Raw genomic sequence first — 15,248 nt, 5'->3', positions numbered from 1 at the left:
TTGTACTAGGTGAATAAATAAACGTGATAAAAAGAAAGCACTGTTGTTTCTCAAATGTGAATTTAAAAATAAAAGAAAAGACTGTTTCAGAATTACAGAAATGTTACAGTATTTTAATAGTTGTTTTCATAAACTCCTGGAACAAAGCTGTTCAAGCTATATGGACTTTGCTTCCCCATTACACAATCAAGCGTAAAGTCTTCATTTCTTTCTTGATAGTTTCTCTTCAGTCTAGTATTTATTTATAATGTGGAGTAGTGAGGATGTGAACTTGCACTATTTAATTTAGTGCCTGACTTTTGTTTTAAAGTCCCTGAAAATATTAGTTTGGGTTATTTCTAAACCACAAGGGACTTTTTTGTGTGACATTTTCTGCATTCTTCATTGTCCCACGTACTAGAGCTTTGTGTCATTTGTAACCTTCACTAGCTCACTGCTGCCCAAGAATCAACATATTATCTGGGCTTTCACTCCGTCACAGAGAGACAGAGAGAGAGAGAAGAAGCACACAGAAGACTCCACCAAATGCGTCTTGATGATGCTCTCGACCTTGCTCTTTGATTTTTAGTGAGAGAATGACCTCCTATCAGCTGAATCCTTCTCTCTCTATAGAGTGTTATAACTGCATCTATCTGTAACTCCATGGTTGTGTTTAAAGTCCAAAATAGGAGAATATATGTAAGGTACACAGTGCTCATCACACAAATTCATAAATAGAAGGTGTCCTGTCATAATAAAGAAAAATATGAGAGTGGGATGAATTCCTTTTTGGACCTTTTGCTGTGGTTTCTCTCTCTGTTCAGTTCAGTACTACACTGAATGTCAAAAATAGTCTTCCTTAAAGGCAAATGTAGGGGGATAGAAAGATGCCTTATCCAGTGCCTAAGTGTTCTTACTGCTGAAGCATGAGGACCTCAGTTCAGATGCCAGCACCCACATAAAAAGCCAGGTATGGCTGAATGTGTACCTGTAACCCCAGTGCAGTGGAGGCAGGAGGGAGAAGAATGGGAGGAGACAGTCAGGCCATCAGGGTTGGTGCCAAAGCATACTTCCTTGCTGAGCCATCTCTCCAGCCCTCGCAATTAAAAATTCAATTATATTAAAAGTAAGAATTGCCAGTGTTTACTGACCAACAGACTAGCTCCAGGTGCGGTGAGAGACCCTGTGTCCAAGGCAAATGGCTGAGAGTGCTAAAGCAGCATACATGAAGTCTTCCTCTGGCCTCTACGCAGGTGTACACAGGTCCATGCACCACCTGCATACATGTACACACACACACACACACACACACACACACACAGAGAGAGAAAGAGAGAGATAGCAATTTTCCTATTAATTTCTCCTTAATATTGAGAATTGCATACATGCCTACATGTATACAATGGAATATGATCATAACCATCCCTCATTTCCTCTCCCAGCTCCCTCCAATTCCCCCCAACACCAACACACTCCTTTCCTGACTTCACATCTTTACTGATAACCCATCAAATCTAATTAGCACTGCTTATATGAATAAGGTGTGGGGCATCCTCTGGAGCATAAGAAATCTACCAATGTCGACATATTGAATGATTCTCTCTCCCCATCTACTGCCAACAGCTATTCAGAAGGGGATGGGACCTGGAGAGCAAGGCCCTTCTAACATCTATACTGGATTTTTGCTGACTGGGTCTTGTACAGGTCATGTACAGAAAATCACAACCGGTATGGAGAAATGAGTGCAGTAGCCAGGCGAAGTTCAGAGTTTTGCATTTCCCAGTGCTCGTCCTCATTGCCCTGCTCTTAAATTCTGTCTGCTGCCTCTTCCTGGATATTCCCAGAGCCTTGCTCAGGGAGGGACTGAGAAAGACATCTCATTTAGGGCTGGGCACCTCCTTCTCTTATTCTAAGTCTCTCCACTGACTGCTGCCCTCTGCAAAAAGGAAACTTTTGTTGTGCGCAGCTCAGGTCTACAAGTATAAACACCAAGGTTTAGAATGAAATCTGACAGCAGAATCATTCCACAGAATAACAATACCAACTTCTACCTTAGGAACACGGACCTCCCCAGCCACAGGCTACCAAATAACATGTGTGAACTCCTTCTTTTTAGAACACCAGAGTCCCAGTAAAGATTAAACAATACGCAAATCATCAGAACTTGCTCTTTTTCCTCACCTCTTTCCTTTTTGTTTTTTATTTTTGTCTCTTGGGTTTTGTTTTGTTGTTTGTTTGCTTATTTTTGAGAAAATGTCTCTCTATGCAGTAGAGTTGACATCAAACACACAAAAACTCTCTTTCTATAGCCTCATGAGTGTTGTGATTACAGGTGTGTTCCACCACTCCAGCATGAATCACATATATCGAGTGCCTAGAATGAATCATTCATATCAAACATAATAATCCATAAATTATTCCTGTCCATGTGTCCTCTTCCTGGGTTTTCATGTACCTTCCACGTTAGCCTTTAGCTTCTGGCTTTACAAAGTCCTTCTGTTTTGGTAAAGTAATCTATTAACTCTGAAATATTTATTCAGAATTACTTTGTGCCCACTGTTCTAAGCAGTAGGACTCAGCAAATTGATAGGCATCAAGTGGACAGAATCTTAGCCTCAGGTACAATCATTCTTCGTTTGTGTGTGTGTGTGTGTGTGTGTGTGTGTGTGTGTGTTTGTGTGTGTGTGTGTGTGTGTTGTGTACCTGAAATCATCACAGTGTAGAATATGAAGCTTCATTTAGTACATACCTATTATATTATGTCCAGCTGTAACCTAAGGTTTTATATATAATTATATTTCAGAGATGGTATCTGAACTGATTTTTATATATTTTTTCCTATGGAGAATAGTCTATAATGTTAGGATAATCACTTTAGTAAACAACAAAACTCTTCTTTCAAGAGACTATCATTTGGGGCATACACACACACACACACACACACAACACACACACACACACACACACACACACACACAAGCCCATTGGTACACACGTGCATTGGCTTCTGTAAAGAAAAAAACTTTCAACATAGAATTTATATTTTTATATTTTGTAGTTTTGTAACATTTTAATTATTTAGTTCATTGTGTGTGTGTGTGTGTGTGTGTGTGTGTGTGTGTGTGTAGGTGTACAGTGTGTACAGGTGAGGGTCAGAGGACAATCTGTGAGGGTTAGTTCTATGCATCTACCATGTGGGTGGGTCCTGGGGATCAAATTCAGGTTGACAAGCTTTTCTCAGCTAAGCTGTTTCTCTAACCTTCCTATTTTTTTAATGACCCACATTACTTTGTAGTTTATTACTATATTATACCACAACACAAGCAAAATGTTGCTAGTTACTATTACATGGAGCATGGAAAATTAAATAGAGCTTTCATAATAGGACTATGTACACCTATCTATGAATACTCCAAGCTATTTTATTCAAATTTATGTGCTTTTGCCTAAGTAGCATTACACTAGTCATTATAAAATTTTGATTAAAATTATTCTGCCTTTTTGTAAAACAGCTGACATACTTGGGTCACCTATTTATAGAAGTCTCTGTTTGTGTTTGGTACTTCACAAAGGTGTCTTCTCGATGGGTTTTCTTTTGCTAAATTAAAAGTCATTGGAAACTGTTACCAAGGAAACAGCTGGATAAGTTATCTATATTTCACTTATACCTAAAATAGAAAAGCTTGCTCTGGGTTATAAATACAATTCTATAAAACTTCCTCCAATAATCTGTGTGCTTTTCTGTTCACACCATCTTCTCTTTAGAACAGTGCACATGTACAGCAATGCCTGCCTCAGGCAGAGGCTCTGAACTTATGTGTTCCTTGCTCTGTCTAACCTTAATCACTTCCTGCTGAATCTGGGGGTTCTTCCTGTTTCAGGTGTTGATATTTGTCACCCCACAACAGCTGTAAGGCATTTTGAATCGAGAGAGAGAATGAAGTAAAAATACTTGCCACACAGAGACTTCCCTTTCCTCATGAGACTCAACCCATCCCTGTGAACCTTCTAAATCTAGACAAAAGAATATGATGCAAGGCAAACCCTGCACCAAGGAGTGGAAGTAAACTTGGGACTGTGATGGGCAGTGGCAACAACTGAGAACCCTTAGTGAATGAATGTACTTTGTAGCATACCCAAGTATTTCCGGCACTCAGAAGGCAGAGATGAGAGTGTAGAGTTTGAGTCCAGCCTGGGCTGTATGATGAAAGCGTGTCTCAGAAAATCAAAACAAGTCAAGAAACAAATAAACATAGTTTGAGAGCCACATAAATGCCTTTCATTTTATTCTTTCTGTAACTCTTGCATGAAACTTTAACTTTTGCCTAAAATATAAACAACTATTCAAGAGTTCCCACAATGTAGTAGCAATTTTCCACAATAAATCTTAATATAAGTATCTGTAGAACTGATACCTTGTGTTCTTCCATCTTGGCATTTTCTATGGGTAGAGGCCAAAGCTTAGTAAATTGTGTTTTGTGGTATATGTTGTGGGTAGGTACTTTGTGTACAAAGACAAGCAAGATGCTGCTTTGCTCTTCAGTGACAGCAACTACCTATTGAAGAGTAACTGTAGTGCAAATGGGACCGACAATGTAGCTCAGTGGTTAGAGAGCTTGTCTAATGTGGGCAAGCCCTGAATATCTGTTGCTGGAAAAGCACAAAGCAGAAATAAAACAAGTAGTTACATAACCATGGACATGGCCACATTCTCCTACCTCCTTGACCTGGACAGGGTCCTAAGGATGATGACCAGAAGGAATGAGAAGATAAAGAATATAGGAAAGTTTGGGATGAAAAGGTCTTAAACAACTGATGAGTCCTGCAAGCAAGTTTATTTTATTTTTAAAAAATACATTATCTTATATCCATTTTGCTGGGGACAATGGGACAGAGTGAGCAGAAAGCTACCACACAATGGGATGAAGTCAGTAGCAAGCTAACGAAGCAATGCTGCATGAAGGGGATACAGGATATCTCGAGAGCATCACAGACGGAGTGACTGACGACCACAGACCATAGAGTATGGTGAACTGGGTTCTCAGGATCTGAAGTCTCAGTTCCCCCAAGGCCCTGGTTCCTGCCATTACTGGCTGTCAAGTCTGTTCCTGGTTGTAGAGAAGAAGCTGTGTTCCTTCTCTGCATATCAAGGTCTCAGGAAAAGCCTCAGGGTTGATCTTGCATTTAACAGCCCCTGAAGCCCATTCTGTCCCTAATTTTCAGAGGATTATTATGAAAGTCCAACTCCATTGGGTCCTTTTTACATCTGAAACCCTATGGTAACAGCTTTGGCGTCCAGTACCTGACAGCTTCTCCAAGCTCATCGTCTGCTGTTTGTTTGGTTACTATGAAGCTCCTTTAGTGTGTTTTTCTCTTTACCATCTTTCCTATTCCTTCTTACCTGGAGAACTTCATATTTGACACGTCTGTCTAGAATGTTCCTTCCTGCTCTAATAATTAGATGGCCGACTCTCTTTAGCTTGTCTGCCTCACCATCCCTAAGTAATCTCTTCCGGCCCACCTGAATATGTGCTATGATTCTGATCTTCTATTGTCTGAGCAAATGCCACAGTTATTAAAAGTTATTATTATTATTTTCTTTCTTAGTACACTTATGTCCGATACCAGGTGCCTCATTAGTTATTCATAAATTAATGAGTAATAATGAATGAGCACACATAATGAATGAATGACAACCGCTATGAAACATACCTTCACAATGAAGCCAGGAAGCCTGGCTTGGGAGGGATTCATGTCACATCAGGGTAGAGTGAAAAGGTGTGAAGGAAAGTGACAAGAAGTGACAGTTGATCTGGTTTTCAAAGAGAAAGCTGAAGGGATGTCACCAGGGAGTTGAGGGAAGAAAGGGGAGAAGTCAAGCAAAGAACTACATGTCCCAATTCAAAAGTTTACCGTAGATGAATGTCATCTGCTTAGGCCTTCACCTTCCACCAGACGCTGCTACCGTTGGGTGTCCCTGGAAATCCCCCTTAGAGAGAATAGATGTTTCTCACATGTGTGGTAAGAGCTCTTTACCTCCCTACAGTTTATAAATGTGATTCGAAAATGAAATTTTGACAGGACATCTTTAAAAACAAAACAACAACAAAAACAAAAACAAAAACGAACAAGGAAACAAACAAAAAAACACCAAGAACGCTGAATTTGAATGGTATTGATGGCATTAAACTTTAACTAATTCTTAATATTTGCTATTTTCATATGAAAAAAAGGCAATTTGGTGAAAGAGTAGAGCTTAAAAAGTGTAAACCTACAAGTCCAACAGCTCACCACCCTGTGAAGGTGCATAATTACTACTGTACTGAATATCAACACCTCACACAGGTGCAGCGGATTGGAGAGCTGCCCCCCCCACCCTGTCTGTCTCCAGGCACACAACAGCAATCCCTCCATATAGGGAAACTAGATCTCCAGAGTTAAAATGATTTAAGCAGCAGGCCTGTATATTGCATTTTTGTGCCACACACATGAGCGAGCCCACAATGAAGCGCTTCTGCATTTGGGGAGGGTTGAGGGGATGCAGCATGCCTCTGCTGGCTGGCAGGCATAATGTGCTCAAGTGTAATTCAGATGTGTTAAACATTGAGTGACAGCTTCTCACTCAAGAGCATCAACTTTGGGAAGAAGAGAGGCTGAGACAAGCTCTCAAAGCTTCCTTTGGATGGACATTTTCCACTATCTATTATTCGGAACTGCTGGAGCATTTGGCTCCACGCATGCAAACCCTAGTTATTTCATATCACGTTGCTTTCAAATCGTAACTCAGCGGCAACAGCCTGAGTGGAAGGCTTGAGGTTAATTACGACTTTATTCAGCTTCTAGCTTGAGGCAGAAGCAGCCACAAAGCCAAAGACCCCTTGGGAGTACTTATCCTGTCAATGACAGCCTCTCTGCCCTGCAAGCATAAGCATGCATTTCTTTGCTCTTTTCCAGGGTCTCTGCACCTTTCCTGTCCCTTCTTTTTAAACAAAGGAATGATAAATTTGTTAGTTCTGCCCTTTATGTTTTAGCTGCTGTTTAGCAGAGTGTTAAGTCCTTGAAGAACTGTAAATACAATAATATTTGCTAATGTTTTCATCACACACTTCAAGTGCATTTATTCTTTGAAAGAGCCCAGTATGGTAAGCTCATTATAGTCCAAATTTTACAGAAAGAGTGTAGAAGCTTAGAGAATTTAATTGCTCAAGAATATATAATAAGGAAATATAATTAATAGCCAGTTGTGGTTTTTTTTCTGATTTCAAATTCCAGGGTCTTGACCACCTCCTACCATTCCATTTCATTAAGCCTCAGATATAACTTGTATCCTGTGCCCTCTCTGTAGCCTGCTGGCAGCTGGATCTGAATCCTGCTATCTCTTTAAGAAAGTCTTACTGTAGCTAAAAAGCTTCATAGGCTGACAGATGTGCATTTGAGTGTAGGCTCTACCATTTCATAGCTGAACAACACTTTCCAGGCTAACTGACCTCTTTTCTTCTCGGTCTAAAACATAATGAGTGAATGTCAAAAAGGGTTGACTGGAGCAGCGCAGGGACTCGTGTGTGGTACTGTACCAGGCATTTAGAGAGAGGTAGTGTGATGGGGGGGATTGGCTTCCACACCAGCTGTTTGAGAAAGTGTTCCTGCCTACTTAATCTTCTCCAACTTTCTCCTGTGCTTTGACCGTTCACCCATTCCTTGCTTCCTGGAATGTGTTTTGTCTCTGTCGATGTAAGTCCCATCATAAAAACTAGAAGCCACCACTGGATAAGAGTGACATGGATGCTTCTTAACATCTTTTGAAAGCCCAGCCTCAGTAAATGTAGACTATACACTCTTCAAATAATTTTTTTTATTAAAGCATGAGAATTTCATAAAAATGTATTTTGATTGTACACCCCCAACTCCCTTCAGATCCATCCCCACCTCTATCTACACTCAACTTTGTGTCCTCATTTTATTTTATCTTTTTTAAACCAATTAAAGCCACTTTGTGCTGTCTGTATAGCCACCCACTGAAGCATTGCTCACCTCCTGAGGGCTATGCCCTTAAAGAAAATGAGTTTTCCTCTCCTAGCTAGCAGTGTTAGTTTGTGCCCACCCTCCCCTCTCCTTGCTGCGATTTTGTCTGGCATAAGCTCGTGCAGGTCTTGGCATGCTGTCACAACCTCTGTGAGTTCACATATGTGTCCTAACGAGGGTTGTCATTGCTGTAATGAAACACTATGACCAAAGTAAACTTGGGGAGGAAAGGGTGTATTTGACTTGCAATTCCAAATCCTTGTTGATCATTGAAGGAAGTCAGGATGAAAACTCAATCAGGGCAGGGTCTTGAAGACAGGAGCTGATGCAGAGGCTATGGAGGGGTGCTGCTTATCAGCTTGCTCCCCATGGCTTGCTCAGCCTGTATTCTTATAGAATCCAGCACTTCTAGCCAATGGGTGGACCCACACACAATGGGCTGAGCCCTCATCCAGTAATCACTAATGATACAAATGCCCTACAAGCTTGCTGTACAGCCCAATCTCATAGAGGCATTTCCTCAATTGAGGTTCCCTCCTCTCAGATGATTTTAGCTTGTGTCAAGTTGAAAGAAAACTACATAGCACTAAATGTAATTACCTTGTTGTATCCTGAATGCACTGTTTTGTTAGTGCAGTAGAGATGTCTCCTTTAGGGCTGAGCACTCCACAGTCTCTTATTGTGCACTCCTGGACTAGTTGTGAGTCTCTATGTCAATCACCATCTCCTGCGAAAACAGGCTTCCCTAATGAGATCTGAGAGATGCTCTAGCCTCCGTGGATAACAACAAATAACCAGGAGTCAGTTTAATATTATGTCCATCTATCAGAGCAATAGTAGCTGATTGTCTTCTGGGGCCTATAACCTGTGTAGCCTCAGGTTCTTGGCTCTGATAACAATGCCAGGGTGGAATGTGCTATATCATTCCATGATTTGTGTAGACAAGTTTGCTCTCCCTTGCCCCAAGCTCATCTTCTCCCCATGCCCCTGGCCCCTGTGGACACTCCAAAGGGCACAGCTACAGTGTTTGTAAAAGGTGGCACCCAGCCAGGATCCCAATCCTTGAAGCCAAATACCAGGGCCTGTAGAGAGCAGCAGCTGCTGGAACACATGGATGATCAGCAGGAGTCTCTTGGTTCTCATCAACAGTAGCTCAGTGCACCACTACCCACTCTCTGGAAACATACATGAGAACTCTGGTCTCATGTTCTCCTCCTTGGTGTTAACAGTTGGCCGTTCATAGTTTTCTCCACTTCCCCCTTTGTTCCAATGCAGTATTTAAGGACCTGTAGTTAAGATGCACCTCCTTTCTCTCCTCTTGTCAGGATTCTGGTTAGGCCTCCATTACCTTAACAAATCGAGCAACCTCCTCTCCAGTGTCCATGTCTCCATTCTCTCCCAACTCTGTCACCAGAATAACCTCATGTAAACCCTTCCCTGCTAGATGCTTACCAGTCAGGAACTTCAGCACCCCCTTCACTGCTTACCGGAAGACGAATCCTACACTCTGGGATTGGAATTATTCGGAATCTCCTACCAGCTACCATTTCCAGCAGTAGTGGTTACTAGCCAGATTAGAGCCATGCTTAATTAGATCTTATTCCTCCCCAAAATAGTCTCTGTGACTCTTCTCTCTTGTGTCACAGCACCTGCCATTTTCTTGACCCAGGATGTGTAGCTGGAAGACTTCCTGTGTCCTGGCCGGCCCACAACAAGGATGCTTCAGCTGTGTTGACATCTGTTAGCACCATCCTCTCCTCATGTACTAGGCCAAGGATGCTGTCATCTGGCACACTTCCTTATGTGTAGGGAAGGTAGAAAGAAAGGTCCTTGTCTATACTTGTAAAATACTTTGTTTGTTTTATAAAAACACATATTAGAGTTAGTTATGATGCCATATACCTTTAATACTAGCAGTAACATTCGGGAGGCAAAGGCAGGCAGGTCTCTGTGAGTTTGCATCCAGCTTGGTCTACAAAGCAAGTTTCAGGCCAGCCAGAGATACATAGTGAGACCTTGTGTCAAAGAAAAAAAATAAAGCAATCAAACTGCCTATCAGAGAAATAAGATAGATAACAGTGCCAATAATAAACATAGGTAGGTGTGTATCAGATAGATAGACAAGAAGGCAGGCAGGCAAGCGACAGACAGGCAGGCAGACAGACAGGCAGAGATAGACAGATGTTAGGTAGATAACTGATATATAGTAGGTAGATGGGCAGCTTGACTTATTTTTGTCATGGAACTCTGACTTTAAAAAAGTAACATATTGTACTAGCAAAGCATTTAAAAGTAACTATAACAATATTAACTAAGTGAATGACTCAATCCAGCATTCCACTTAGTTACTCCTCACTGTTCAAATCTTAAGCATTGAAGAATATCCAGCTACATACATAGTGTTTTCGTATTTTTGAGGTATGAATACTAGGACATCTCCATATGTGTGCCTTCCTTTAAGGACTTTAATGACTAGAGTATCAATGAATAATGTGGAGAAAAGACAGAGGAATGGGTGGGTGTTCCCAAAAAAGGACACTAGGTAATGTGAAGGACATACGTTTCAGATAACAGATCCAAAGCAGATGTCAATGTAATTGGAAGTATCACTGTGAGTTAGACACAAAATATAGTATAGAGGAGGTTCTGGAGACAGGAGAGCCTTAGAGAGGGCATGTACAGACCACTCTGGCTAGGAGCAGATGGACTAGCACAAACTCATTTCTTCAGCAGTCACTGTTGTCTCTGTTTCTCCCTAGGGCTTCTGGGGCAGCGGTTGAGAAGACCTTAGCAAGGAGCACCACGCAGTAGTTGCTGAAACCTCTCACTCCAGGAAATGAAACAGTAACATGGCAGTACCTGTTTGAGAGGATTAAAATCCAAAAGACTCCATTTAGCAAGGAACAATGTCCAAGAAAGGGCGAAATAAGGGCGAGAAGCCCGAGGCACTCATTGTCGCCCTCCAAGCTGCCAACGAAGACCTCAGGACCAAGCTGACAGACATTCAGATAGAACTGCACCAAGAGAAGTCCAAGGTGAGTAGGGGCCACCTGGGGTCATGGCTCCAGCCAGCTCTGGCTGTCTTCATGTGCAGCAAACTCAGCAGCTCCTTTGAATCCTGGGCTTTGATTCCTGCGCCCAGAGACAACCATATCAATGTAAAATTGCATCATTTAGATAACTGTTACTACAAAAACATTCTTGGTCACAAAGTAGCAAATGTCTTATTTCGTTGTTTTGGCATCCTTTTCTAATTACTGTAAAAATTTAATTTTACCCCAACCTCTTTTACCCCATTTCAATGAAAATAATGAATGAGATCAGAATCAGTTGGAAGCTATTTCTTTCTATGTCAGCGAAATTTGGCTTGATTAGTAAACTCAAATATAAAGTTTATGAAGGAAATGTCTATATCCCCATGAAGCAAAGAGAAACATGTTCTCACATTTAAAAGGCATTCATTTGTGAATCAGAAACATGTTCTCACATTTAAAAGGCATTCATTTGTGAATCAGAAACATATTCTCACATTTAAAAGGCATTCATTTGTGAATCAGAATTTTTAGGCATTGTTTTTTGTGTTTTTTTTTTTTCTCCTTAGAAACAGACTTGGGTGTCTTAGTTTCTCTAGCTGTAATTTCGATGACTGATTCTGTTCCTGCACATTCATCTCTCACACATCACTCTGCAAGAGAATAACCTGGGAAAGCCCAGGAGAAATTGAGGTTCCTGAACCCACAAGTCAAAGATTCTGGTTACACATGTGATGTAAGGAAACAGCCTAGGAGAGTCCGGTGAGAGGACTCAGTCTTGAGGATTCGTTTTTCACTGTACCATCTTTCCCAGGTCTTGCCACCCACCAGTGTCCAGTTCATTCAGTTTCCTTTTCCCTGGGGCAAAGTAACATTTGAAGGGAGGCAGGCTCCTTTTAGTAAAGACAGCATGACAAATGATGGTTACAAGAATTCTTAGGAGAGGAAAAAAAAAAAAAAAAAAACCACAAGATTCCGAAAGAGATCCCACCAGTGCCAGTATTCTACACACTGAAGCTTTTCAAAATGGACAGCTCTTGAATTTAATGAAACGGCCTATCTTCCAGTGTCAGGGACAGCATCCACACTGGCAGACATGTGTCATCCCGTCTTCCTCTGACAAGGCAGGAGGGCTCGTAATCAAGAACGCAGCCTTCTCATCCCCTATCCGTGGTACCCCTGCCTTCCTCCCTTTCCCTCGCAGTTAGTTACAACCTCAACACGGAGTCAGAGCAAATCCTCTCTGCACGTCAACAGCAAAGGGATGGTGGAGGGCAAACGAATCATAAAGCAATTTCATTATAGATAAATACAATTGTGTTTTCAAAGGAGCAGGCTCTAGGGGAGAAAATGATCAAAGCCAAGGTATGAATTTACACTCTCTGTTTAACCCTGAGGCTCTTAAGATAAAAATGACAATTCAGCTACTTGGAAGGAATGGAGTAAAGCCTGAAAACCTTTGGGGCGATGGGCCATTACTCACTCTCCCAGCAAATCACATCATGCTATTGGCATTTACAGAATGCCCAGTGTGCAGAGAACAGAGTCCATCGTGAATGCTTTGGTTGGTGTTATAAATAGCTAGGTTCAACTTGCACCAGTGTACACTATCCATCACACACTCTCACATGCACACTTCATCTTGTCACTGTCCCAGCTCTACCACTCAGCACCTGACTCACCCTGAGCAGGTCTTGGAGTCCAGCTTTGCTTTCTTTCCCTCATCTGTCAAGTGGAACTGCAGAGATGCCTGCTTCTGCTGAGTGTGAGAGAGAGCGAAGGCAGGTGGGAGGAGGTAGTTGGTGTCAAACGTGGAAAGTGTGCTGTGCCATTATCTCTTCTGACCCTCAGTTCCACCTCTCAGGCAGGCATTGTTACTATTTCCGCTTGTATGAAGAAAGTATCTACCTAGTGTGCAGATGGTGTTCAAAACTACTTACTAAATGAACCTGCATGACTTTTTAAACGCTTTCCTGACATCTCTGTGTTAACATCACTATTATAGTATTTGGATAGGAAAGCTCAGGCCTGAGTGAAAAAAGGCCTGTCTTTTCTTTGAATCAGCACTCCCAGGTCACTAAGTACATGGATATTTTCCTGTCTGTGGATACCATGAGGCCACAATCCCCGCGCTCACCTTGGATTGCTATGGGATAAGAAATTAACCCACCCACTGGCTCTCCAGGGAATGTGCCTTCCCTCGGAGCTGGAATAGTTTTAATGAGCAGTATGGGCCAGGTGACCGACAGAAGGGAAGAAGAGATGGGAGCAGAGAACAGGATTCTGAGCTACAGGCTGCAGCCAGCCACCCTAGGGTGCAGGGTCTGGGAAGCAGTGGCTGCAAATAGAAGCAGCCAGTGGAAGCAGCCCCGCAGGCTGCAAAGCAGCTGACACCTGGCCTCTTGGTCTTCACAGCATGTTTGGGACAAAGGCAGCCTGTGGTTAGCATTCTGCTTCCACTGGGGGAAGAACATGAGCTTCAACACACTTAACTCGCTTTCTCTCTGGTGGCAGCAAGTGGGGGGTTCCAAAATGTCGAGTCCCTTCTAGGAAATAGAAGAGACCAGGAGAGCACTTGAACACCCAACCTCTGCCCACCCCACCCCCACCCCTTGAAAAAAGCACCCAACCTTCTCTATCTTCAGGTCTCAGAACCTCTGGTTGGAGGCTCAAATTTGGAGTGGGGTATTCTTTCCTTTCTGCACCTTTGCTTCTGTTTTCAAGAGGCATAACTGAATAAAGATTCCAGAGAAGAGGGAAGGGAGGAAGAAGGGAGGGCAGGGGGTGGGGGGAAGGAAGGAGAAGGGGAGAGGGCATGGGAGGGGAGGGGGAAGAGGAAGGGAGAGAAAGAAAGGATAGCTCCTCGAGGTATTAAAAGTTTCCCATCATAGCAGCCTGCTTGCTGCTGTCTTCCCTCTCAGCCCTTGTGTCTGGCAGTTCCTAGGCTCTGTGACAATCCCTGCTGATTGACTGTGAATTTACTCTCCAGGAACACACAGTGCAGATAATCCAAGCCACAGCTTCTGATAGCTTGACCTATCTAGATAACCCCACAGCCCTTTCCTCACCCTTAACTCCGCTGCAATTTTTAATCCCTGCCTTCTAAGAGTACATTAAAACTCCACTCACCGCCAAGTGTATCTTGGCAGAGTTTGTGCGGGCATTTCCAAAGGCCAGACTAGAATTGCCGACGGAAAACACAGCGTGAGCTCTACATAAACCGGTTGTGCTGCCTCTTCCTTGTGTCCCACCGAAACCTCTAAAACCGGGATTGGTTTTTCTTAGTGACCTCTTTCTTTCATAGAATCTTGAGAGCAGGAAGGATTTGAAAGTTCATCTTTGTAGCCTTGTTCAGTGTCCCAAGTCCTTGCCGTCCCACTCCCTCCCCTACCCTTTATGGCTATGCGCATTCCCGATGTCTTCCAAGTCAAAACCCTATGCCACCAACACCGGGGAACTCAAGGCACCCAAGGAAACCCAGGTTTCCCTTTGGACATTTCTTTCTATTTGGGAAACAGTTGCTACAGTCTTCATGTGGTATAGCAATGTTAGTCATACATTATGGGTATTTGCATTTTTGTTGGTGGTGGTGGCTTGATATAACACTGTATAATATATTACCATATGCAACAATATTTTCAAAATGAACATGATAGTATCTACTGTTGCTTAGTCACTCGCTTTTGATACATTGAGTCATCTTCACCACAACCAGATGAGAAAGAGAGCATCATCCCAATATGCCAGTGGGAATGAACAAAGGCTGACAGAGGTAGAGGAGTCTGCCGAAAATTTGAGAGGAGGCAGGCCTCGGCTGTAGGCCCGACTTGGCTCTTGGCCACACTGGTCTAATTTATTTGCTCATGTAGAGAGTGTTCCTTACTTTCTCCCCTGAAATTGTGAGGAAACAAACACCACAGGGCCGGCCTGGCAGCTAGATGTACTAATACGTACAATGCCTATATAGAAAGGTGTCAATTAGTAAAACACATAGGAACACAGCACACCCATGGCTGAGCTTGTTATCACTGCAAAACATCCTCACTGTTCAAAATGATTTTTGTTTACTAAATACTTTTCTCCACTTCAAAATGTTATCATGTGTTCGTATTTACATTTCTACTCAGCAATAGCTCTTTTGTGTCATCATACATCTCAAGATTTATATTAGGATAGTTAAACCTTCTGCCTTAATGCCTAAATCTGTATAAATGA

At 42.4% G+C, this 15,248-nt stretch overlaps 1 protein-coding gene across 4 annotated transcripts in view; it reads left to right on the top strand.

Moving 5' to 3' along the window:
• The window catches only part of Jakmip2 (janus kinase and microtubule interacting protein 2), a 155,782-nt gene that overhangs the window by 79,701 nt on the left and 60,833 nt on the right, over positions 1–15,248 (top strand). For all 4 annotated transcript variants that reach the window (XR_005089502.1, XM_037197131.1, XM_028881736.2 and 1 more), the window contains exon 2: positions 10,761–11,036. Coding sequence is in view for 3 of the 4 variants with exons in the window: in XM_037197131.1 (XP_037053026.1) it covers positions 10,908–11,036 (129 nt within the window). In the remaining variant the exon portion in view is untranslated. The remainder of the gene's footprint in view (positions 1–10,760; positions 11,037–15,248) is intronic.

Source organism: Peromyscus leucopus, chromosome 19 (genome assembly GCF_004664715.2).
Source record: "Peromyscus leucopus breed LL Stock chromosome 19, UCI_PerLeu_2.1, whole genome shotgun sequence".
NCBI lineage: Eukaryota > Metazoa > Chordata > Mammalia > Rodentia > Cricetidae > Peromyscus > Peromyscus leucopus.
The sequence above is the reverse complement of the archived record's forward strand: the minus strand, read 5'-3'. Positions and strand labels throughout refer to the sequence as shown.